This window comes from Giraffa tippelskirchi, chromosome 14, assembly GCF_054371585.1.
Source record: "Giraffa tippelskirchi isolate mGirTip1 chromosome 14, T2T-mGirTip1v1.2.pri, whole genome shotgun sequence".
Taxonomy (NCBI): domain Eukaryota; kingdom Metazoa; phylum Chordata; class Mammalia; order Artiodactyla; family Giraffidae; genus Giraffa; species Giraffa tippelskirchi.
Genome location: NC_137288.1, coordinates 18,911,679 through 18,935,990, shown reverse-complemented (window position 1 = coordinate 18,935,990; position 24,312 = coordinate 18,911,679). Strand labels below are relative to the sequence as shown.

General features: G+C 41.0%; 1 protein-coding gene across 3 annotated transcripts in view; it reads left to right on the top strand.

The window, feature by feature from the left end:
• The window catches only part of ZNF407 (zinc finger protein 407), a 380,413-nt gene that overhangs the window by 182,243 nt on the left and 173,858 nt on the right, over window positions 1-24,312 (top strand). Inside the window, exon 5 of one of the 3 annotated variants that reach the window (XM_081562836.1) lies at window positions 22,837-23,069. The exons of the other annotated variants lie outside the window; for them this stretch is intronic. Coding sequence (XP_081418962.1) covers window positions 22,837-22,852 — 16 coding nt within the window. The 3' untranslated portion in view covers window positions 22,853-23,069. Of the gene's footprint in view, window positions 1-22,836; window positions 23,070-24,312 lie in introns of those variants that run through there. 3 annotated transcript variants of the gene reach the window in all.

Genomic DNA, 24,312 nt, shown 5'->3' with positions numbered 1-24,312 from the left:
ATTAAACCTAGAACTTAAAAGTTTATTTGGATTTTTATTTTCAGTTTTTTAAAATAGTTGGCGAGGAGAATATTGATTGAAAGCCTTGTAGTTGATATTTATTACTTTAAGTGACATTTTGATGACTTCAGGAAATTCCTCCTGTGGGAAGCTGAATCATATCTTGAAGAGAACAATTAAGACAGATCTCCTCCTTTTGACTTTGTTACAACTTAGTGAATGAAAATGCAGATCAATGGTTTCATTAAAGTTTTTTAGAAGCTTTATCTTGAGCATGTAAGATACCACTAAACTTTTTAAAATATTATGGTCCATTAAATTCTAACTTTAGATAAGGACTTCTTTCTGTAATATATACAGAAGTGAGTCAGCTGTGTGCCAGCATCTGATTTCTTTGGGTAATTTTTCTCTGTTTCCCCTTGGGTTCCCATGCGGTTAGGGAAGAACACTAAAGGGGCTGGAGGTCTGGGCCTCACAGTGGGCCTCCTGGAGTCCAGCCATGCCTGGTCCCCAGGTGGATGGTGTCTCCCTGCAGACAGGCATCCGCCAGCTCCACTTCCTGGCTTCCTTTCGCTCTGTGCACTTACTCAACTTGACCACGGTCATCAGGAGTGTAGACCTGCTCTCTCTTCTAACCTTCCCACCCCACCTGCCCCCTGCCCCTTTAGCGCCTCCTCCAGCAGATGGTGGACGGACTCGGTTATTCCTTTAGCGCCATTTCCCCTGAGCATGTCCTCACGGTACTTGTGGAGGAGACAGAAAATTACACCATCATTATGGGACACGAGGAAGGCCTTTATGAGGGAAATACCCTCAGGGTGTTTTATCAGCTCGTGGCCAGGAGAACATCTGCGTCATCTCAGAGTTGGGAGAGCCTCCTGCTGGGAAGGTTCCTCTGCACCAGAGGCCAGCAGTGAGGGGGCAGTGACGCGGACTGCCCTCCAGAGTGACGCCATCCCAGGACAGGTTGACACCTGGAGGGAGCTTGCTGGAGTTGGTGCTGGATAAGGCAGCTCTGAAAGCAAGGATCTTGAAGTTCAGCTTCCAGTACAAGAAACCAAAATGAAAGAAAGAAGGAAAGAAAAGTGAAAGTCAGTCAACAATGTAATCATAAAGGGGTTTACTTTCTTATGTAAAAGGCGTTCACAGGTAGGCAGCTTTGGGCACCAGGGCTGCGCCACTTGAGCCACGGCCTGGCTCCTCTTCTCTGCCTACCGCTCCATCTCAGGCTCTGTCCCCAGAGACACCTGTGGCCCAGGGTACTTGCTGGGGCTTTAGCCAGGACATCTTAGTTGCAGGAAAGAAGTTGGGCGTCTCCATCTATTTCCTCACCAGTCACCCACTTACCTCATCAAAACCCAATCCTGATGCTCCGCTGTGTAGCAGCTTGGACTGGCTCACTCGTGATCTCTCACCTGGCATCCACCTGCTGACGTCGTGGTCACCCTGTGCTCGGGGACCGTCCCTTTGCGTTGGCTTCTGCCGTACTTCTTGCCATTCTCTACTGCCTCTCACCAGCCCCACCTGTTCAGCACATGACTTTATACAGAGGTTGGCAGCACATGGGTGTAGGGCAGGCGCTCTGGCCTGATCGTCTCAGGTGGGTGTCTTCAGAAGGGGAGCTGATGCTTGCGCTCTGAACATCTCTCTGTTGGGCGCTTTCCGTCGAGAACCCTCAGGAAAGGCTACGAGTTCACCGGCTGCTCAGGTGCAGATAGTGAGCGAGGCTCAGAGAGGCAGAGTGCCTTTCAGGAACCCATGTCACATGGTGAAACAGATACTCGAACCCACAGCTTTGTGATTTTAGTATTCATGCACTTTTCCAGGATGAATAAGACAGTCAGATTTAATTTGTAGAAGATCAAGCTTGTTTGATTTTGACACTGTCTCTAGCTATAGGTGAGAGGAAAAAATAACCTTAGTATCTAAATCAGGAAGACACTGCCTGTGGGTATAAAATATGATTTTTATTCAAGGCGATTTCAAATGATGATGAAATCATTGAAGTTGTAGTAGGAAGAAAGGAAGCCCTGGGGAAGCCGTGGAGAATTTCGAATCTTGCAGTTGATGTAGGTTTCACCTAGAGCATCTCCTTCTGAACCCTCATTCACAGTAACCTGTTTCCGCCCTTGAGTGCATGGTCCTTATTTAAAACTTAAGACTTGCTTTATATATATTTATATACACATTTTATGTATATATATATGTTTATATAATATAGAAAAACATGTTATAGTTATATGTATATATGTGTAAATATGCACATTTATTATCTATTTATATAAATTATGTGTATATATATACGTGTTTGTTACATATAAGGACTATATTTTTTTCCACTGAACTGTCATATATTTCTACAGTAATATTTGAAGATTTGCCATTTTCATTAACTAGCATTAGAACAGCTATCATTGGGGTTGAGTGGAGAGAAAGTAAGAAAAACTTACAAAGCAGGAGGAGGAGAATGTTTCCTTTAAACTTAGAGCCCAGGGAATAGAAAGCGCCTCAGGCTAACACTTCACTGCTTGTGCAAACTGTGTTTAATTTTTATGTAATACAATGTTCTGTTCCAAAGCCTGCCTCAGGGAACCCCCTCTTCTGAAGGGTCGCTGGGGAAATGCCCACCATCCACTGAGGTCACGCTGCCCCGGAAGTGGTCCCTGGGCCTGGAACACCAGCTGGCTGCACCCTGGCGGTTCTCTCCGGTCAAGTGGGCGTTTTAAAGCCATCGGAAGTATGAGGAAGCTAAATAAATTTCATTCTAGGCTTTACATGAAGACCTTCCAGGAGTCAATGGGAACACCTCTGAGCAGATTATGAAGCAATGAACCGAAACGCGTTGCACTTCTTAGCCAGAAGAGGGAACAGCATCACTGACCTCCGGCACCTTCCTAGTCTCTCCTTGCCGAGTGGGGGGTCAGCAGTGATGCGCCAGGCACCATGTGGGTGCTGGACAGAGTTAGAAATGAGAAAGACCAGCTTCCTGTTTTTCAGCTGCTGCTGCTGCTAAGTCGCTTCAGTTGTGTCTGACTCTGTGCGACCCCATAGACGGCAGCCCACGTTCTTCAGAGAGCGAGTGTAAATTCTGACATTGGGGAAGTAGCCAATAAAGGTTGTTGTTCGGGCATTAAGTTGTGTCCGGCTCTTTGCGACCCCATGGCCTGCAGCCCACCAGGCTCCTCTGTCCTCCCAATAAATAGGTAAGGAAGTAAAAGGAAAGATTATTTCCATTTAATCCAACAGGTAATGAAGGAGACAGTGATGGAGGAGTTATGTGCTGGCCTTTTTTTGAAAACTCTAACCTTTAGTTAGATTCACGTTTCTAACTGAAGTTTCACGACCTTTAGCGTATGTGCTTTTCTCTCCGTGTTAGCAGCAGTAGAACACTTGATTTACCCGTACGGTGCGGGTGGATCTCCGTACAGACGCTAACAGACTCCGGTCCCGGTGACCCCTCACCATGTGATCGACACCGTCCCAGCTGATTTAGAAACTCTTTTCTAGTTCTATTCTGTTTCTGTTCCTTTGGGCCTTGTGGTGGGTATGAACCAGTTATTTTATTTCTTAGCTACCTTTTGCCAGGAGAATGGAATGATTTGGATGTGAAGAAATCTGTAACTCCTTTGCTTGTATTGTTTTTGGTAACTGTCCACTCCCCTGAGAGCCTGTTGGCACAGTTTAGGATGGAGGTCCTCACTGAGGCTCTCCTGTCAGCATAGCCTCTGCGTCAGCATTTCTGTCAAAGTCAGGCCAGATGGGGTTGACAGTGTCACCGTCTGCAGGTCTTTGTTTTGTCTCGTCAGGAGGATTTGCTTCATATTATGTGGTACAAACAAAACAACAAATACTCCTGGACAGAGGTTTTCAGACAGACTGGTCCTTTCATCGGCTAGAAGTGGTGCACCCCTCTCTCTCAGGCCAGACTGCAGTTACAGGTGAGAGACGACCAAGAGAGACAGGAAAAACACTCCTCAGCCATTTTCAGATATTAGGAGTGACACTAGCTTGCTTGGCTCACAGGGCTGATAACAAGCTGCTTTTTTCACAGAGATGCTGCCTAGTGTTGACAGTTGACCTGACGGCTCTAGCTTTGATTGGTCTTAGGAATGAAGAGGATTTTCCTGCCTTGTTTTGTTTTAATTGCTGTAGCTCTTAAACTCCTGGCGGTTACCGTGCTGAGGCGGAGGTGGAGACTTCTGTAGACGCCTTCTGCTTCCGAGTGCAGAGCAGGGTGAACTGTGCCTTCTGTGGGCCCTGAGCCTTGAGGGCTTCCCTGGGAGGCGTCCCCAGCCTTGCGCTGTGTTCAGGGGTCTGGGGGAAGCAGCCATGACTCCTCCCAGCTCCCAGTCCTCTCTCCTCTTCCTCATCTGGAAGCAGGAACCAGCACAACCCCTGATGGTCCGGAAACCACCCCCGCAGGTGTGCTTCTACGGCACATGTCTAACTGTGAATTGTACTGGGACGAACAGCACCCCAGCCCTGGCCTCTGGTCTCCAGCCTCACTCATTTCCCATCTCACTGTTGGAGGGAGGACCATTCAATTCTGAGCCCTGCTCGGATCACTCTGGCTCAAGGTCCAGCACTGGCTACCGTGGCGGTGTGGATGGGAGAGTCCCTGGGTCCTGGTCAGAGGGAGACACCCCGACTGCGTGTCCCGCTGTGCCTGACGTGATGGTGCCCGTGGAGCAGGGAGGGACGAGGGAGCACCACTGCCTGCGAGCACCGCTGCTGACGCCTAGAGGTCTCTGTTCAAGGAAGTGTGTTCCCGGTGGAGGAGGGTGTTGAGCAAAAGTGTCTTGACGAAGGCTGGCGATGTTTGTGTTTTGAGAAGGGGAAGGAAGGTGTGTCCGGGGGAGGCCTTGAAGAGGTGGGCCTCCTGCCTGAAGGCCCTGGTTCGGTTACTCTGGTGCTGAGTGCAGTGCTCACCACACCGCGACCCGGAACTGTAGAACGGACACGGTGTGGACTCTGCTGTCAGAAAGCCATTGTTGCAGCGACAGGTGACGGGAGCACGGACGTGGTGATGTGCTGGATGGAAGCAGAGGTCGCAGCGTGTCCCAGGAGTCCAGGTGCAGCTGAGCTGGCAGCAGGCCTGTGGACGAGACGGTGGAGAAGAGGGTTGCTCTGGGCTGGGCAGTCTGTGAGATAAAGAGGGGCAGGAAATTGGAGCACTAGCAGTGTGTGTTTCAGGAGGCTCAATGGGTCCCCTGTTATATAAGGGGTTCTTCAAGAAGGCTGAAGTGAAAACAGGTTACAAACTAGAGGAAGACAGTATTCTTTGAGCATTAAACTGTGAATACTGACTGACAGCCGCCCTGTTCTCCAGCATCTTTACAGTCACAGCACTTCCGGCCTCCCAGACCCTCTCCCCCTTTCTCCATGGGGATAGGGAAAAATAGCACTTGATTTGCCAGTTTAGAACCTCTCCTGCTAAGATCTGCCTCTGGGAGGCCCTATTAAGAAAGCTCCTCTCAGCAGCGCTTCCTGCTGTGCATCTCCTGGCCCTGAGTGGCTTGTGCACAGTTCTGTGTGCTACTGGGGTCTGTTCAGGTTCCTCACTGGCCCCGAGCTTGTCTGTGTTTGTGCAGCTTGCGTCCCGATGATCTGATTTTTCTGTTTCTTTTTTTCTTTTTTAATATTTGCCTTCTAACTTAAACTGCAATGTTGAAAGTTCTTTCCATGAGGGTTTATAGCCTAATTGTTTTCACCTATATAATAAGCTATTCAAAATTGGTTTTTTATTTTAATTCATATACTTTGTTTTATATTATTGAAGATTGCTTAGCATTACTTTGCTTTAGTTATTTTAATTCAAAATGGTTGGCACTGAGCACTAATATTAAGCATATGAGTAGTTTGTTGTTTTTTTTTTCATAATGCAATGTAGATACTGAGACTTCTTGCTCAGTAAGTCTGTGACATATTGGGGTATTTGTTTAGCTTAAATTAGATTGTTTCAGATATTTTTGTCCGATTATAAAAGGTTCATCTTAGATGCTTTTATTTGTGATTTCAACTAATTCAAAGTCTTCAATAATCTTTTTTCAATTTTGATTATTTGGTGCCAGTGGTAAAGAACCCGTCTGCCAATGCAGTAGACGTAAGAGACCCACGTTTGATCCTTGAGACAGGAAGATCCCCTGGAGAAGGAAATGGGAACCACTCCAGTGTTCTTGCCTGGAGAATCCGATGGACAAGAGGGGCCTGGTGGGCCGTGATCCATAGGGTTGCACAGACTCGTCTGCAACTGAAGTCATGTAGCACGCACCTATTTTTAAGTAGTTGATAATTTCCACATTTCTGTTCCTGGTGCCATTAACTTCACTCTATTGAGTATGTACTCTGCAAAGATGGACTTGGGAAGGATAATAGGTAATCCTTAAATTATGTGTGTGTGTTTTTTTTTTTTTTGTTAAAGCAGGTAGTTTAAATGTTTGGTGAAATATGTTAAAACTTTTGATTAAAAATAACCAGAGCAATTTATTGTAGATGTAATGTATTTATACTTTTATGTATCATGCTGATAAATCTTTCCTTTTCTCCTTTGCCTTTCACTTCTATTCACAGCTATTTGTAAGCCCTCTTCAGACAACCATTTTGCCTTTTTGCCTTTCTTTTCCTCGGGGATGGTCTTGATCCCTGCCTCCTGTACAGTGTCATGAACTTCTGTCCATAGTTCTTCAGGCACTCTATCAGATCTAATCCCTTGAATCTATTTGTCACTTCCACTGTATAATCATAAGGGATTTGATTTAGGTCACAGTGGTTTTCCCTACTTTCTTCAATTTAAGTCTGAATTTGGCAATAAAGGAGTTCATGATCTGAGCTATAGTCCGCTCCCAGTTTTGTTTTTGCAGACTGTATAGAACTTCTCCATTTTTGGCTGCAAAGAATATAATCAATCTGATTTCAGTGGTGACTATCTGGTGATGTCCACGTGTAGAGTCTTCTCTTGTGTTGTTGGACGAGGGTGTTTGCTATGACCAGTGCGTTCTCTTGGCAAAACTCTGTTAGCCTTTGCTCTGCTTCATTCTGTACTCCAAGGTCAAATTTGCCTGTTACTCCAGGTGTTTCTTGACTTCCTACTTTTGCATTCCAGTCCCCTATAATGAAAAAGACATCTTTTTTTGGGTGTTAAGTCTAGAAGGTCTTGTAAGTCTTCATAGAACCATTTGACTTCAGCTTCTTCAGCATTACTGGTCGGGGCATAGACTTGGATTACCATGATATTGAATGGTTTGCCTTGGAAATGAACAGAGATCATTCTCTCATTTTTGAAACTATATCCAAGTACTGTATTTCAGACTCTTTTGTTGACTATGATGGCTACTCCATTTCTTCTAAGGGATTCCTGCCCACACTAGTAGATATAATGGTCATCTGAGTTAAATTCACCCATTCCAGTCCATTTTGGTTTGCTAATTCCTAAAATGTCAACCTTCACTCTTGTCATCTCCTGTTTGACCACTTCCAATTTGCCCTGATTCATGGACCTAACATTCTAGGTTCCTATGCAGTATTGCTCTTTACAGCATCGGACCTTGCTTCCATCACCAGTCACATCCACAACTGGGTGTTGATTTTGCTTTGGCTCTGTCTCTTCATTCTTTCTGGAGTTATTTCTCCACTGATCTCCAATAGCATATTGGGCACCTACTGACCTGGGGAGGTCATCTTTCAGTGTTCTATCTTTTTGCCTTTTCATTCTGTTCATGGGGTTCTCAAGGCAAGGATACTGAAGTGGCTTGCCATTCCCTTCTCCAGTGGACCATGTTTTGTCAGAACTCGCCACCATGATCTGTCCCTCTTCGGTGGCCCTACATAGCATGGCTCATAGTTTCACTGAGTTAGATAAGGCTGTGGTCCATGTGATCAGATTGGTTAGTTTCTTGTGATTGTGGTTTTCAGTCTGTCTGCCCTCTGATGGAGAAGGTTAAGAGGCTTATGAAAGCTTCCTGATGGAAGTGAAAGGCAAAAGAGAAAAGGAAAGATATACCCATTTGAATGCAGAATTCCAAAGAATAGCAAGGAGAGACAAGAAAACCTTCCTCGGTGATCAATGCAAAGAAATAGATGAAAACAATAGAATGGGAAAGTCTTCAAGAAAATTAGAATACCAAGGGAACATTTCATGCAAAGAAACTGGAAAAGGTCAGTTTTCATTCCAATCCCACAGAAAGGCAATGCCAGAGAAAGCTCAAACTACCACATAATTGCACTCATCTCACATGCCAGTAGTTCAGTTCAGTTGCTCAGTCGTGTCCGACTCTTTGAGAGCCCATGAATTGCAGCACGCCAGGCCTCCCTGTCCATCACCAACTCCCAGACTCCACCCAAACCCATGTCCATCGAGTCGGTGATGCCATCCAACCATCTCATCCTCTGTCGTCCCCTTCTCCTCCCGCCCCCAATCCTACCCAGCATTAGGGTCTTTTCCAATGAGTCAACCCTTCACATGAGGTGACCAAAGTATTGGAGTTTCAGCTTCAACATCAGACCTTCCAATGAACACCCAGGATTGATCTCTTTTAGGATGGATCGATTGGATCTCCTTGCAGTCCAAGGGATTCTCAAGAGTCTTCTCCAACACCACAGTTCAAAAGCATCAATTCTTCGGTGCTCAGCTTTCTTCACCATCCAACTCTCACATCCATACATGACCACTGGAAAAACCATAGCCTTGACTAGACGGACTTTTGTTGGCAAAGTAATGTCTCTGCTTTTAAATATGCTGTCTAGGTTGGCCATAAACTTCCTTCCAAGGAGTAAGCGTCTTTTAATTTCATGGCTGCAATCACCATTAACAGTGATTCTGGAGCCCAAAAAATAAAGTCTGACACTGTTTCCACTGTTTCCCCATCTATTTCCCATGAAGTGATGGGACCAGATGCCATGATCTTAGTTTTCTGAACGTTGAGCTTTAAGCCAACTTTTTCACTCTCCTCCTTCACCTTCATCAAGAGGCTCTTTAGTTCTTCTTCACTTTCTGCCGTAAGGGTGGTGTCATCCGCATATCTGAGGTTATTGATATTTCTCCCGGCAATCTTGATTCCAGCTTGTGTTTCTTCCAGCCCAGCGTTTCTCATTATGTACTCTGCATATAAGTTAAACAAGCAGGGTGACAATATACAGCCTTGACGTACTCCTTTTCCTATTTGGAACCAGTCCGTTGTTCCATGTCCAGTTCTAACTGTTGCTTCCTGACCTGCATGGTTTCTCAAGAGACAGGTCAGATGGTCTGGTATTCCCATCTCTTTCAGAATTTTCCACAGTTTATTGTGATCCACACAGTCAAAGGCTTTGGCATATTCAAGTAGAGTTGTGCTCAAAATTCTCCAAGCCAGGCTTCAACAGTACGTGAACCATGAAATTCCAAATGTTCAAGCTGGATTTAGAAAAGGCAGAGGAACCAGAGATCAAATTGCCAACATCCATTGGATCATCGAAAAACCAAGAGAGTTCCAGAAAAATATATCTACTTCTGCTTTATTGACTATGCCAAAGTCTTCGACTGTGTGGGCCACAATAAACTCTGGAAAATTCTTAAAGAGATTGGAATACCAGACCACCTGACTTGCCTCCTGAGATATCTGTATACAGGTCAGAAAGCAACAGTTAGAACTGAACATGGAACAACAGACTGGCTCCAGATAGGAAAAGGAGTACGTCAAGGCTGTATATTGTCACCCTGCTTGTTTAACTTATATGCAGAGTACATCATGAGAAACGCTGGGCTGGATAAAGCACAAGCTGGAATCAAGATTGCTGAGAGAAATACCAATAACCTCAGATATGCAGATGACACCACCCTTATAGCAGAAAGCAAAGAAGAACTAAAGAGCCTCTTGATGAAAGTGAAAGGGGAGAGTGAAAAAGTTGGCTTAAAGCTCAGCATTCAGAAAACTAAGATCATGGCATCTGGTCCCATCACTTCATGGGAAATAGATGGGGAAACAATGGAAACAGTGAGAGACTTTATTTTCTTGGGCTCCAAAATCACTGCAGATGGTGATTGCAGCCGTGAAATTAAAAGACACTTGCTCCTTGGAAGAAAAGTTATGACCAACCTAGACAGTATATTAAAAAGCAGAGATATTACTTTGCCAACAAAGGTCCATATAGTCAAAGCTATGGTTTTTCCAGTAGTCATGTATAGATGTTGAGAGTTGGACTATAAAGAAAGCTTAGCGCTGAAGAATTGATGCTTTTGAACTGTGGTGTTGGAGAAGACTCTTGAGCGTCCCTTGGACTGCAAGGAGATCCAACCAGTCCATCCTAAAGGAAATCAGTCCTGAATATTCATTGGAAGGACTGATGCTGAAGCTGAAACTCCAATTTTTGGCCACCTCATGCGAAGAACGGATTCATTTGAAAAGTCCCTGATCCAGGGAAAGATTGAAGGCAGGAGGAGAAAGGAACGACAGAGGATGAAATGGTTGGATGGCATTACCGACTCAATGGACTTGAGTTTGAGTAAGCTCCGGGAGTTGGTAATGGACAGGGAGGTCTGGCCTTCTGCAGTCCAGGCAGTCGCAAAGAGTTGGACACGACTGAGTGACTGAACTGAACTGAACTGATAAATCTTATTTGAGGGGTTATTTGCAAATAGGACATTCTTTATTAATGTATGTGTGAGATAATGTCATTGGAACTCACCTGTATTCTTATGGAAAGCAGTTGTCATTGTTCATTCAGGATTGCTAGATTAAAAAAAAATTGCTAGATTGTTTACCATTGGAACATAATACATCTATCAGTCATTCCAGAGAAACAGAGCCACTAAGATATATGTTAACCTTTATGCACACACACGCACTTGTCTGTCTGTCTGTCCATCTCTCTTCCCCTCCCTCTCATCACCCATACCCACTCCAGCTTCCGCCTCGTGTCTGTCTCTGTCTTTCTCAGTTCATTACAGGGAACTGGATGATGCACTTTTGTGGCTGGCTAGGCAAGTGTGAAAGCTGAAGGTCTTTTGTAAAACTCTACAGAAGAAGCTGCAGCTCCAGTCCACAGACCAGTGTCTAGTACGCGTCCCCTGTCTGTCTGTGTCCCTGCTTGGGACACAGTGATGTGTGAAAAATAACCTGTTGATGAATAAGTATATCAGTCTTATGTCTTTTATGAAATACTTTTATCGTGTTTCCTCTTAATAACCATGTTTTGAGTCCTTGCTGCTTTGTTTTCATTGGAAATTAACCCTTAGTTAAATAATCCAAGAGCTATATAAATAAAAAAAAGTTAATTCTAAACTTTTTATCATTTTGGATCATCTAAATTTAATTAATCACATCAATATTACATGGGCTAAAATGAAAACTGTATGATTTTCATCTTAGCATAAATTAGATTCTCTTAATTTTCAGCAGAAAGATATCTTTTCTGAAAACAAGATTAACAAAATTATATATTACCCATTTATCTTTACTTTGTTATTTTTTTTTGAATAATAATTTGAAGTGTTTTGTAGACCATCCCAGCCTAGAGAAGGAATTCTGTCATCCACAGATTCATCAGCATGTAACTACAAGACATGATCTCATTTATGATATGGCTTATTCACAATCTCTATAAACTCCTACACTGGAGGGAATCAGATTGTGCTGAGAGAATGCCAGAATCTCGCTTCAATTTTTTTTTTTCTGCTTCTATTGCCTAGTTCTGTGTGAGAACTGTTTAATAAATATTTGTTGAATTTCTGAATGGGTGTTCATATCTCACCTTAGAGGATAATAGCAGCTCCTTTAAGGAATAAGCCATATTTTTCCATTTGTGTTTATTTGTAATTTCTCAGTTGGTAGGAACAGGATAGCCTCAGTAAAGCCTGGAAAAAAGTTCTAATTTCATCTTTTATTAAATATACAGTTTACCTTAAATATTAAATGCAGTTTCAGAAAAAGATTTCCAAAGTATTAAATAGATAGAAATGTCAATTTCAGGAAAATTAAATTTAAAACTATTAACATGTTCAGTGTGGTCTGTCCTGATCGCTGGTTTAAAGAGCTTCTGTGGCCTGGCCCTGGTTGACCTCTTGAGTCAGGCTTTCTGCTTTCTTCTGCTCCCTGTTGGCGCCAGCTGAACCAAATTCCTCCTGTCCCCCGACTCTGCCGTGCCGTCTTCTGCATCTCAGGTCACTAGATGCTGCTCGTCGTGCAGATGTGCACTCTCGCTGAGCTTCTGCAGGTGCACTGGGCGTTCCTCCAGGTGCTTGAGCTCCCCTGGAGTTTCAGGGGTGCACATGTGTCGGAGCCTGGAGTGGGCTCCAGAATACTGGAGTGGGCTGCCATTTCCTTCTCCAGGGGATCTTCCCAACCCAGGGATTGAACCCGCATCTCCTGCATTTGCAGGCAGATTTTGTACCACCGAGCCACCAGGGAAGCCCAGTAAACATACATACATATGTATTAAAGAATGGTAGTGTTTTACAAGAAACATTGAAAACAAAAATCTGACTTTTTTTTTCAAGAATTTTCAATTTATTAAAATATACTTGTCAAAAATTATAGATACATATTCCAGTATTTAGTATCAACAAAATTGGGGAAAAAAAGGTAGGAAATGCTTATTTTAGGGTTCTTATTCCTAAGGTATATACTCTAAAATATAAGAGGCTCCAGGGGGTGAACCATGATGCACTTTTGAAAGTTAGCCAGTAAAGGATGTTCAAAGTTGAACTAACTTTTGGTGATTTTTCCTAAATAAACTGAAGGGAGAGAAGTCTAAGAGGAGATTAAGGGCACATAGTCACACAGCTAATGATTGAGAAGAGAGCTCTGAAAGTGAAATACCAGAAGGAGGAAAAGCCAAGTGATCCTGATTGATGATTCTGCAGGGAAGCATGTGGCTCAGGCCATCTGTGACCCACATAAAGGGGACAGGCCGCATTGCTGCCTTCGGGGGGCCGCCTCGGAAGGCAACAAGAAGGGCAAAAGAGATCCCAGGAGGATGCATGGTTTTTACTTAATTTTGGTCAAACTTAAACCGTTCCTTAGAACTGAAATTTCCTCATAGCTGAATGGAATTTAAGAGCTGTGAAGAGATAGCCACGCTTACCCCTGAGACCATGTTGTGAATCTGTGTGTTGATTATTCAGCCAGTAATCCACTGAGACAGTCTCTTACTCAAAGTCATTAGTAAGGAGATTATTAGAACTTTCTACAACTTTCGGTTTTATAAAACATTGTAAAGATCTGATTTTCATCATAAAACAAGGGATAAGGGGATAGCTTATTATTTGGCTCATTATAGTAAGGATTATTGATATGGAAAAAAAGTGAAATGAAGAATACTTTGTATTCTTACTTAATTTCTTTTACTTCTTGATCAGCTCTTTTTGTTTGATATTTTAAAAAGTGAGAAAATTCTACTTGATAATTTTATTTTATATTTAAGTCATTTCAGAAACAAAAGGAAGCATGATGAATCTGGAAGTTTAAGTGAATTCTAAACTATTAGAGTAGATTACTGATAACTCGGTAGGTTTTGGCCAGAGACACCTGGGAGACCACAGGTGCTGTATTCTGTTGGGACTGTCATTTGTGACCATTGTTTGCAAATGGGATTTAAGTTGTCTTGGTGGCAACACTGCTGACTTTTTTCTCTGGTTTAAGTGGATTAGGATACCCCTCACCCCCAGGGCTAGTAGTCAGGATTTTCAAGGCTTTTGGTTGGTCTTGCTGATAGGACCTTGGTGGAGAAGTTCCTTTTTCTGACAACATGCGGAAAACTGAGCCCACATGAGGATTTGTTCAGGTGGTTCGTGTGGTGTGCAGGATATTTCCATGATAGGAAGAATGGTGTGCTCAATTTCCTTAACAAGTTACTCCGATCCAGCTCTGAGTTTTAATGAACATTGTAGGCTCTGCTTCAGTTTTTCTTGAAGGCGCTAGAAGATCAGAAAGTGTAACAAAGTAAATTAACATAAACTTGGTAAATATTTTATATTTTTATACTATGTATCTCCAAGTAATAAAACTATGGTCATCAGAAAGGTATCAGCAGGAATTGTTTATACAGATAATGACCTCTTTTTTCTCTCTACCATTCCTGAAACGGCAGACTTTATTTACCAGGAGCACTACCCTTTTCCATTGCATGAAAGTGGGAAGGTCTTGGGTTAAATTTAGGAGACCTGATTCGTGTTTCTCATGTGCTGTTTAACAGCTGTGTGTCCTTGACAAGTTCTCTGTAACGTGTGCATGAATGTTAGACCGTCTTCAAAGACTCCGGTACTGTATCCTCTAGATTGAAAATTCTGTATCATAGGTTTGCCACACACGATTGGATTGGATTCCTACAGTGACATGTAAGATAAGCTAGTGCATATACGATAACAATTAAAACACTTTAATTTTTCTGTTCTTGGAATATTTTATCATGTATTTTTTGTCCCTAAAGAAGATGATCATTACTTCTTGATTGACTTTGGGCGAGTTTCTTTGATTTTCCACTCGCAGTGTCCATCTCTAAGTGTTTACTTGGTGGAGCACTATGCAGACATGTGAGGCCCCATGGGGACGGCTCTGGGGGCTTCTCCTCAGAGTGAGAGTGTGTGTGTGTTCTTCCCCGGGGGCGGTGGATCGGCTGGAGGGCCCGTGTGGGCAGTGGAGAGTGACAGGGAGATGGGTGGGAGTATGGGGGTGGTTGGGTGGGGCTGTAGGAGTGGTCGACCTTCAGTGTTAAGACTGCAGCAGGGAGCAAAGTAGAACAGCAGCGGTTAGGCTCCTCAGGACCCCTCCTCCCCCGTAAGTCTTCAGTACATCCCTAAGTGATACTGGGAACCTACTGAGTTGATCAGCCTCCCAACTAGGTGGTCCCGAGGAAGAGATCATGGAGGTGATGTGCAATCTCAGCATGTTTAACATGGCTTCTTGGGAGAATGAGTGCTAATTTCCAAAGAGAATAGTAAGAATGAAACCTGCTGTTTGAACAGGCCTAGTCATGAACTGTGGAATACTGAAAAGTTGGTTGTGTGGCATCTCATTTCCATTTAGTACATACAAGATAAACTAACAATTAAAACATTTTAACTTTTCTGTTCTTGGAATATTTTATTAATGAATATGTATTTTTTGTCCCCAAAGAGGATGATCATTACAGAAGAAAATCTTTCGTGGATCAAGTAATGCATTGAAATTAGAGGGAAAAGTATTCACATTCCTGAAGTTATACCTGGAGCTATATAATAGGTATTAGATGAAGTGAGTTGTTCCTTCGATAATGTCTCTTTGGTTGGAAGTCAGAGAATTTTTTTAGTGAATTTTTAAGTGAACACCACAAATATCTAGTATTTTTTCTTCTTTTACTTAAACAAATCTATTTGTGCTTTATAATATTTTAATCAAAACTTATCAAGATGTGTTTATTTAAAACTCTTAATCTCGTCTTTAGTGGACAGATTTCACGGTTACCTAGTTTCCCTCTTCCTTTGGTGTGTTTCTTCCATACTTCTCTAGAGTCCCTTCTTCTGGAACCTTAGTAAGTCGCTCTTACATTGATGCTCACGATGCCATTTTAACCCGCGCTTCTCTGTTTTCTGTCCAAGCATTTCACCCTTTCTCCCGCTCTTACTCTGCATGCCAATATTCCACTGCTTGTACCCTACCCTAGGATAGATGAACCTGATACTGGGGTCTAATGCATGAACTTAGTGACAATTTTGGCTTTGTTAAATGTAGAAATTTGACTGAGCCTATATCTTTATTACTTATTCCTTGGTTTCTATCCAATCATACGTAGACTGATATATTCAGCTCCTTGAGGTTTTTGCTCAAGAGCCATTCTGCTGGGAGGGGCTTCTGTGAGCATTCATAATAGCACCGCCACCAAGCCATCCTGCAAGTAGGATCTGTGAGGCTCTGTAGGCCCCGTCATGCCACCTGCCTGCTGCTGTAGATGTTGTTTAAACCACAGGTCATCGACACAGTGTTTAACAAACAGAAAGTATGTATTATAATAAAAATGTTAACCTAATACAAAAATTAATTATACATTTTTGTGACTGAGCCTGGCAATTGGAGATACGTCCTAAATGGCTCCATGTTTATATGTTACGCTTCTTATATGTATTGAGTTGAGGTATTTCACATCATCACGGAACATTGAGGAGTGAGGCCCACCTGAGTGTGACCGCATTGCAAGGGCGCCAGGCTCCGCGCAAGGTGTGGTGCACAGCAATCGGTCCTGGTGACCAAGATTAATGAAACTCAGATGGGTTTTAATTAGTGCAGCTGCAGTCATCAATTATCTGCTGAACACAAATATTGTTATATTTGGGAAATTCTTGATTTATTTTATTCCACTGGCCAGCAGATTTAGATGAATGAGTTCTCATCATAAACATTCTGAGAAAAATCGCCGGAGGCCACAGTTTATTATTTAGGACACAATCAGCAAGAGTGAACAATACGGAACAGAACGTTGAGAAGTGCTCTCAGCATTAATTTGGAAATTTTGCTGAAATGTATGGCTTGTACAGGTTGTCAGAAACATCAGGGCACCCTGAACAAAATTCAGAGCAGTCTATCAGGAAGGGAACATACAACCGTCTTACACAGTCCAGGAGATGACCCCTAATGGATGTCAGTGCGCACGCACTGCAGACAGGCGCACGCACTGCAGACAGGCACCCACCACGTCACCCTCCACGGAGCACCTGCCAACACAGGCCGGGTGGTCTGCCACGCTTGTGCCAGAGAACAGGAGCGGCCAGCACTTTCTGAGTGTGAAGACATCTGTGTTCATCCACAAACACATGTTCCAACTACACTCTCGCTTCTTTGTGCCGGGCTTTATTAATGTTTTAGGGTAATTCCCTAGTGGCTTAGTGGTAAAGAATCTACCTGCAATGCAGGAGACACAGGTTCAGTCCCTGGGTCAGGAAGATCCCCTGGAGAAGGAAATGGCAACCCACTCTAGTGTTCTTGCCTGGGAAATCCCATGGACACAGGAGCCTGGAGAGCTGCAGTCCATAGTGTTGCAAAGACTTGGACATGACTGAAGTGAATGAGCACGCATGCACACATGAAATTTTTAGCCTTGGATTAAGCAGGTACAGGAAAGAGCAGTATAACTTTTGAATGTAGGGAATATATTATATGGTTATTTTTTTACATTGGCAATGAGATGCATAAACAAAGATACTTTTAATATTTCTAAGTTAAATCTTGAATTATTATTAGAATGAAAAATATTTTTAAAATTCATGTAAATTGTGTATATCGAATATAGTAATAGTATTTCTGAACATTTTTTTCCGTCAGATTTTGTAATTTTATTTTCCGAACTCTGTAATTTAGTGAGACTGCCTAATATAGAGTTTCAAAATAATCGGTAAACATCAAACATCATTTCACTGTTTAACTTCTTCACAGTATGAAATCTCTGTCACATTCTTATTCAAAAGAGTAGGACAAAGAAGGAAGTGTATCTGGCTTACATACTTGTCTCAATTATGGAGTATAATGTAGCCAGGATAGCTATTCTAAAAATGTCATGTGAGCCATAACCAAGGCCTTATAACAAATCCATTGCAAGTAATTTTAAAGGTCTTATGACATGGTGTTCAGTTTGTGTTAGGATCTGAAATACATTCATTAACATGTATCTTATATTCTGAATCTTATGTACAAGACTTCTGTTTCTTCTATTACAATTTTGCAGTCAACTGATGGATTAGTTAAATTTCTTAATATCACAGTGTAATCTGAATTATGTTTTCTTAAGGGAATAAAAAGATGTGGCCCCTTTCCAAGTGTGGACATGTTGGCGGGTGTTTGTTTCTGCAGGGGAGACCCACTTTTGCCCTGAGGGAAGCAGGAGACCTCAGAAGCTTACACTGTTTGTACACTAGGTTAACACGACTATACTCACAGCTGAATTGTGCAAGGGTGCACAGTAATGCTCCTGGCTCATTAGCAGTTGTCTTTGTATGTAGCCTTCATGTTTTATAGAGTAAGTCATAGAAAGCTTTCTGTTTTCCAGTTAACAGGTCGAGGAGCTTTTGTTCATTGAACCAAGGTGCTTGAGAGGAGATTTTATTTCTTATTCATTAAATTATATGTGATTCTTAGATTTTTACCAACAAGAAACAGATTCTCTGAATAGATATGTCCACTTGACCCAAGAAGTCTTGAGAAATGGGCCAGAGTTGTCTTCTTAACATAATTAGACTTTGCTATAGATTTTTATTGTATTCTTTTTCATAAGTTTTAAAGAACCAGCAGACCTCTGATCTTGGACATTGGACACTAAGGGTAACATATCTCCTTCATTTCTAGAAGTATGAAACCCTTCTTTTTCTCTCTAGTTCTGAAAACTACATGCACTTTTGCATATATGGTGTCAGAAATCAAGAATAGTGATAGACACCACCACTCCTGTGGCCTCCGTGTGGTGTGGGACCCTGAGCACAAGTGTTACCTCTGAGAACCCACTTTTCCTTTCTCTGGAGGTGACTGCTGTCCTGATTTTTGTTAATCATATTGAACATAGAATATCTATATATTAACAGTTTATGGAAATATTCCTTCTTAGATTTTTAAAATTCTAAGTCAATATTATTTTCTAGTCTGTAGAAGACCTAACTATATGTCTTGAAAAAAACTATTGTATGTCTATCTTAGAAGCTTACCTTGTATATTTAAATATGCCTGTGAAGTATCCAATTATCTATAGGTTTTTGTCCTAAGCATTTTTGTTGCTCTATTCTGTAGAATAGGATACATTATACGGGAACTTTTATTCCAGTAGAACATTATTAATTTGAAAATACGTAACTTTATCATGCCAAAAATATCCATCTATGTAGCTGCTTATTGCTGACTCCTAATAATAAAATAAGATGCATGTTTAAACAGTTTTTTGAAAATACAGGTAGCATAGTTTAAACATGAATAATCAGAAAAGCTTTGGTCTTTTGACTATATCATATTTGATTTTTTGAGCAATTTCGTTTCTTTATTTTTATATTCCAAAAAGCCATAATGGTAATATTACCATCGCTTTTAGGATTTTATAAATTTGGACATAATTTATAAGAATAACAATATGAATAAAATATGCTGATATTTAATATGTATAAATTATCATAGTTTTGCAGTTTTAATCTTTGGGGATTATACGATCCTACCAGAAGTTTCTCATAAGTTGTGATGGATTTTGTAAAAATTTCAAATATTTTCCGGCATGATGGTGTTCCACGTAATGAATGTAACCTAGTGTGAGTTAGCAGTGTTTATTTGAAGCTTCTCTTCTTTCTGTTGAGGGTAGCTGCGAGCTGGGAGGCGGGAGCACACAGTAGCAGGAGGCGATTTGGGGGTGGAAGGTAGGCTTTGAGTGTCTGCTTTCTCCCATTCGGTTCAGCTGATACACACCTCGCCCTGAGCTGCCGTATTATCACTTTGTCACAGGCTGTGACAACACCGCTAACAATAAGAGTCTTTCCTTTTGTTTATAACACTTAAATGTCTTGGCGATTAGAACTTTTTCCTTTCTTCTCTGAATAAAATTGTTTTGTGCTGACTTTTTTTTATTCCAGTGAGGAGAAAGAAATAAAAGCAACCCTATTTCCTATTACAAATTATCATAAATATTGGAGATGCAGATTTTTCTTAGATCATTAGCATATCATGCTGCGACCCATAGCAGAATGTACCATTAACAGAGCCGCCTTCATGTAATTAATGTAAATAATATGGAACTACAGCTTGAGCTACCCAGTCAGCCTTGGCGAAAAGCATTTGTCATAACGCATCATCTAAGGAGCCCGGCCTCAATTCAAATTAAACTTCATGGGTTTGCCCCTTTATTTTTCCTCTCATGCTATAAATTTCTGTAAAACATTTATGACTATAAATTTCATTGAAACACCTATATAGGAGAAGAAAGCAATCCAGTAAGCTGAAATTAAAATTTTATTATTTACTGTGCTTCTGCTGGTGAGGGCAATTAGTATCTTCATAAAGTCGGAGATGGAGATGCAGGAAATGCAGCGGAGGGCCTCCTCCTACCCTTAGAAGTGCTTTCTGTCCTCTGCAGCTGCCAGCACATCTGAAGTATGGTTTCTGTCTGCCATGTGCTCCTATTGCCCTCTGACTCCAAAACACAGAGGAGCATTGTAAATTTTTCATGAAGAGGTTTCAGTCTGTAAAACAGCAAACAGGAATAATGTTTTAAATGCAATCATTGTCAAGTTTGAACAATGTAATTTATCAAGAGAGCAGTTTGTACTATATAATAAGTTTCATATATTAATACAATTTTTCATCTGATGTCAGCCTTCTGATTTATGAATAGCCCATGATCTAAGGTGATCATTGAATTATAATTCAAGTAATAAGAGGCCAGGGACAAGACGCTGGAACTGCTCCCCTGCATTAGCTTGCATGCCACCAAGCCAATTTACTAAACAACCGTGGGCTAAATGATACAGTTTTTCTAATTCAAAGAAGGCACTCGTTAATTAGATAAAGGCTAAAGCTCTCATTATTTTTAAATGATTTAAGAACGAGTAAAGATCTTACAGCTTATACTGCAGCTCTAATAGTTCTCTGCTTACTGCCTTGTAATAAGAGTATTAAAGACAGATGGGCCAGGCCGATTTAAACCAATTACGGCATTTCTTGTACACCAGTAGCAATGGCTGTTCACAGGCACATCAGATGCTAATATTCGACACGTTTCAGATGGCTGAAACACCACTGATTAATGTGATTTATGAATAAGTTGTTTCCTTCTGCTAATTTTTAGGGCATAATCACACTTCTGGACTATATTTAGTAGTTCTTGAGGCTTATTTCATATTTCTGAGTAACACTTACAAGTGTTTTGTAGATATTTAACTTTCTTATTAACCAAAGTAAAGAAAAAAACAAACTTTTTTTCAGTTCTGTTTATTGAGCCAATGTTAGGTGCTGGGCTGGCCCTGATGGCATCAGTGCTCATTGGGTGAGTTTCCTTTTAATTATCTAGATTCCTGTGATAAGAAATTAATAACAAATTCTGGAGAAAGATCAAAGATTGTCAGTCATTAGTTAAAAAGAAAATAGACTACATGTGCTATTCTCATGTACTTGTAAGGCTGTAAGTTTGCTTTGCAGTCAGTGTCACGTTTTGGAATTATATAAAAATTAAGAATTGATACAGTGGCTTATGTTTTGTGAAAATTAGTGAACTGCTGAGTTCTTGAGTGCGTGGTGTATGTGCTTTTGCTGATGACTGTGTTTACCAGTGTTTCACGTTGGTGGCTGGCTCATCGTGTGGCCTCTGCTCTGCAGCCGTTAGTGTTGTTGCACGCGTGTTGCTCGTGGGCTGCTGGCTTTTCCCTCCCTCTTTCCGCATCCCCCCATGCCTCTCTTCTTCCTGCCCTTCATTCCGGAAGTGATGAAAAACATCCACTTTGTATCACCCACTTGTCCATACATGTTTTCCATTGCTTACTCACAATGTAAATGTCCCATGATACCTTAAATATCTTTAGCTTTGCTTTTTTTTTCCTTTTTAATCTCCTCTCATTTATAGTTTCCCATTTTTGTTATTACAGTGGTGAGCTTCAAATTTAGCTAATTTTATTTGTAGAAACATTGCCTTGTGTAGCAAAGGTGGCCATATCACCTACTCTGAAAAAGTAGCTCTTGGTTGATTTTGCAGTGATAGTTTGAACTTGGCAGTCCCTCTGTATATGTGTTTCACTTAAATCGATATAGCCTTTGAGAAACTGGCATTATTAGTATATGTTGTTTCTTACCTTCATATCTGTGTGGGGGCAGTCACAACCAGCTGCTCTGAAATCTTACAAATAGCATTGTGCTAGTTCCTTTTATCCTTCTTTAACCACCTTTCATTTTTCTTTTTTCATCTCAATTTTAAAATAGTTATTTCAGAGTTGTTGGGCATATGATTGCAGTGAAAAATACAGTAGATAACTATGTATTTATAAAGGAAGCTTGCATACATAAGATATTCAAATTGTTCTGTTTCTTCTTTGTTGCCCCCTTTTTTCATCTTTTTTAAAACAAATTTCCTCATCTGAGCAGCAACAAGATATGTTATTAATGGACCCTGAGTTGAACAAGTTATTTGTTATAGTAACTTTTGACCTGTTTAATAAGTACTCACGCTGTGTAGCGGAGTTTTTATTGTACTCTGCAGTGTACAGTTATGAAGTGTGGTACATAATAAAATAAAAGCAATAATGTTGATATTTCTAAGGGATCCATCAGAGCTGACCTGCAGCAACATATTTCATCTGGTTTGTCTGGGTATGAATGTTTGAAAGTTATGGCTGAAATTACTAGAGACAATATTGTGTTTATGACTTCTGATTATTTACCGTTGTAAGGAACCTCACCCTTTGTGATTCCCAAAACTATTTCTGTGACAGTTCATTAGTGTTGGTGTCAAGAAACAGATGAAAAAGACAAAATACACTTATTATTAGGCAATAAGACTTTTTAAGCTAAATGTCGGTATTTAATGTGTAAGAGTGTAAAAAGCTCATGTGGAACCATTCTGGAAGGAAAGAGTACACATTTTTGTAGTTTTAGGTAGGCTTTTTTTATGTGTGCATTGTTCAGGTCCATGCTTCATGAAATAATTAATGTGGCTTGAGATGGTTTTTTTTAGGAGGCAAACAAAACACAAAGATTAACGAGGAAGTACCTCTTTTCAATAGAAAAGTATAGGATAGGTTTCACAGATAATCATCCTGAAAATGAGAACTGTTTAATATTGGAAAAGATGGCCATTTGAATCTAAAAAATACATTTATCTGTAAAAAGATAAATTGCTACCTTGAAATATAATTTGTGTTTGCTTGTCTCTCTTCCTTATCAGATTGTACGTACCTTGAGGATGGAGGCCTGGGTCCTATTTATCTCTGTGTTTCCAGAACACCGGATGGGACCTGGCCCGTAGTGGATGTTCAAGAGACATTTAACAGTGGAGATATTAATACTTGAATTTTTCTCCCTGTAACAGTGCCCATATAGTGTGAGACCAAGGGAGAAAATTAAGAAACACCTGGTTTCCTGACAATAAAATTAAGATATTCAGTACCGCTTTTCAAATGAGTACTGCCTCATTTTTTCCTTATTGAAAAGAAATTTATCCATATTGATCAGCCAGCCCACTTTTGAATGGAAAACTCATAGCTTTATATTTTGAAGAAATATGTAATTATTAATAATCAGTGTTTAACTCAGTGTAGTTTGTAAGTGAGCTTCTAGTAGGCTGTAGGACCTTAGTGATACCGCTACTATTTTTTATTGCTGCTGCTGCTGCAGTATTAACAGTATTGCTTAGCAGAACAAAGTACAGAACCTCATAGCACCTATACAGACACCGTCTGCTCATAAATATTTTTGACTACCATTTTTGTTGCTGTCAAAGTAAGTTTTAAGCCATATTTTCACTCATTAACAGTCATTAGAGTGTTGATTGATAAGTTTTCTTTTGAGTATTGTGATGGGGATAGGAAAGGTGTTAACTAGTTGTCAGTTACTTTTTAAACATTTCATTGAGCTTAGTGCTGTGGTTTCATATGGCCATTCTGAGAAGTCTTTAGTGTTTCAATACCTTGCTGGAATGATTTTCAAAAATTCATTAAAAAAATGACAACTGTAAAAATAAAAGTGGGTAACTTTTTTGTGTGATCATGCCTCATATTTAACTTTATAAATAAAGCCATTAGCTCTAAAGAAGTCATGATATGCTTCTGAATTATTTCAAAAGTAATACTGTGGACACACACACACACATAAGTGTGTTGACATGATTCACCCTTCAATACATGCCTCAGGAGCAGTCATCAAAAGTATTGGGCTGGCCAAAAGTTTTCAAATTGTCTTTTCCTTCTCTGTTGCATCCACCACATTTTATATGACCCGGAAGCAGACGGTGAGAAAACCTGATTGGACCTCCAGGAAATGCTCTGATGTTCATCAGCCTCATGTGCAAGACAGAAAAGCTGATCGTCCGAAATTGCTCTTTAAACTAAGACAGACTGTCAGTCTTCAGGAATGGTGGAGAATGGCCTATTTATGTAATCAGATGCTAACCCTGGGAGGGAGCTGTCAGGCACATGCTTGTTGTGTAAGCAGCAGGCAAACTGTGCTTTATCTGACAGACAGTGTGTAAATCTGTCCATGCAAAAACCCAAATGTTTAGTTTGCTCCTAGTCACTATAATAATCTGCTTATTTTCGTCTGCTCGAGCAATGACATCACTTAGCAGAAGGTGCTGCAGACATAAGTCCCCGATAAGGCTGCGTTAGTGTCAGTCATTCATTCCTTGATTGGCAAGAAGATAAAT